The 2,351-nt window shown below is 40.9% G+C and overlaps 1 protein-coding gene across 1 annotated transcript; it reads left to right on the forward strand.

The window, feature by feature from the left end:
- Nucleotides 1-733: 733 nt before the first annotated feature.
- On the forward strand, nucleotides 734-2,140 carry LOC104236122 (putative UDP-rhamnose:rhamnosyltransferase 1). Its single transcript, XM_009789996.1, has one exon. The coding sequence runs from the start codon at nucleotides 734-736 to the stop codon at nucleotides 2,138-2,140; it is 1,407 nt and encodes a 468-aa protein (XP_009788298.1).
- The last annotated feature ends 211 nt before the right edge of the window (nucleotides 2,141-2,351 follow it).

Consider the following 2,351-nt stretch of genomic DNA (forward strand, 5'->3'; position numbering starts at 1 on the left):
GAAAACGCCTTGAAATAGTTCATCTAAATATAGTCATTGTTGCCCCCAAAAATGGCGCAATACATGAAGTGCAGACAAGGGCAGAGGTAGTAGCTAGTGTAGGAGACATGTTCGGACGAACCCAATGACTTGCTTAAACCTGGCATTTTTGTTAGAAAATCCAATAAACGTATAAAAATATTTAATTGTGAACTCAGTAACTAGACTACAACAAGCTAGGGTTCAGTGATAAGATGAACCCATAAACCTTCCTGGCTGAGCCAGCAGAGGTTGTATGTAAAGATCCTGTGGGCTGTTTGTAACGATGCAACAAGAAGGAGAAGCAGGAAAAAAGAAATTACTTATTCCATCTATATTTATTCCGTCGTGAACTAGTACTTGGAAGCTTCTGATCTGATGAGAAACAAAAATAAGCAATCTGAAGCAAAGATAAAATATGCGTAAAGAACTGCTAATCACATCAACTTCCAGAAACTAACCTGCTGAAATAGCGGAACACTTAAAGATTGTGAATTCAAAAACTTAAAATTCTGTATATAAACTGCACTCTTTATAACTTAGTAGTCCAGAGCAAAGAGATTATCATGCATGTCATGTGAAGTATGTTATTCGTCTACTTCCTTTGTATTTAAAGGTCTACCGAACGACACTATCCGATTCAGGTCCCGAAGAATAATATCACATTGGTAGCTTTCCACATTTAACAGCTAGTTTGGTTTTGAAAAGTATATCTATGGCCACCAAGAACTACCATGTGATGGTGTTCCCATGGTTAGCCTTTGGCCACATGCTACCGTTCCTTGAACTATCAAAGAAATTGGCAGCAAAAGGGACACGCGTTTCCTTTGTTTCCACCCCGAAAAACCTGCAGAGATTGCCCCCGGTTCATTCAAGTTTAGGAGATAAAATAAAGATGCTGGAGATCCCATTGCCATCGGTAGATGGCCTGCCAGTGAATTGTGAAGCCACCGTTGATCTTCAACCAGAGGAAATACAGTACCTGAAAAAGGCATATGACAAATTAGCCCTACCATTTGAAGAGTTGCTGCTTGAGAATTTGCCGGACTTGATATTGATCGACTTTGCTCCATTCTGGATTCCAGAAATTGCAGCTAAATATGGTGTGTCCACTGCCTTCTTTAGTGTGTACACTGCCTCAACATTAGCTTACCTGGGACCACCTGTTGAACTTAAAAATGGCACCCTACGTACCCGTCCTGAACATTTTGTACATCCTCCGCCTTGGTTCAACTTCCACTCTCTGGTAGCCCACAGGCCTGATTATGCACCAACAATGATGCGTAACACTCACTGTCCTGATGCATCTGGTGTACCCAGTGGCCAACGTATAGCCAAAATTGTGGAGGGATGTAAATTTGTTGTAGTGAGAAGTTGCAATGAGTTCGAAGAGAAATATATAAATCTAATTGAGGAACTCTATCAGAGACCAGTTTTACCTATTGGCATACTTCCACCAGCACCCGAAACTGGGACTCAGCCACAGACAGATTCAGGATGGTCTTATATTTTCAGATGGCTGAATAAACAAAAGTCCAAGTCTGTGGTATTTGTTGGCTTCGGAAGTGAGTATAAGATGCCTATCAAGCAAATCCATGAGTTGGCTTGTGCTCTCGAGCTTTCAGAGCAACCTTTTCTATGGATTCTGAGAAAACCAGAAGGCGTGGAGTATCAAGAAGTATTACCTACAGGTTTTCTCTCTCGAGTATCAAACCAAGGGATCGTTAGTCTTGGTTGGGCACCTCAACAGGATATACTAGCTCATCCTTCCATTGGAGGATGCCTTTTCCATTCTGGTTGGGGTACCATTATTGAAGCCCTTAGCTTTGGGCACCGTCTGGTTCTCATTCCAATGGTTGCTGATCAAGGACTCAACGCAAAGCTGTTAGTGGAAAAGGAGATAGGCCACGAAGTTCCAAGGAATGAAGATGGTTCCTTCTGCAAGGACATTGTAGCCAACTCAATAAGATTGGTGATGAATACTGAAGAGGGAGAAAAACTGAGGTTAAGAACAGCTCAAGTTCAGAAGATTTTTAGTAACCACAGGGTCCATGATAGTTACATAGACCAGTTCATCCAACACATCAAAAGGCTAGAGTTTCAGAAGGGTAATGAAAAGTAATATTGAATTTTTTATTTAAGCAAAAGATCCAAGATAATATTGTGCATGTTCAGCAGTATCAAACAGAGTGAGGCACATAACATTGTGACTACCAAACCTGCGGATGAAAATAGTTGATGCTTAGTCCTGTTTAGTTCATGTGCACATAATGTGGCTTTACCTCATTTGTAATTTTCCTGAATAACAAGTTCATAGGCTGATATAACTCTAC

This window comes from Nicotiana sylvestris, chromosome 1 (assembly GCF_000393655.2).
Source record: "Nicotiana sylvestris chromosome 1, ASM39365v2, whole genome shotgun sequence".
In the NCBI taxonomy this organism is placed as follows: Eukaryota; Viridiplantae; Streptophyta; class Magnoliopsida; order Solanales; family Solanaceae; genus Nicotiana; species Nicotiana sylvestris.

What these genes read in the sequence shown, in the direction of transcription:
- LOC104236122 (XM_009789996.1), top strand. Translation starts at nt 734, where the DNA reads ATGGCCACCAAGAACTACCATGTGATGGTGTTCCCATGGTTAGCCTTT.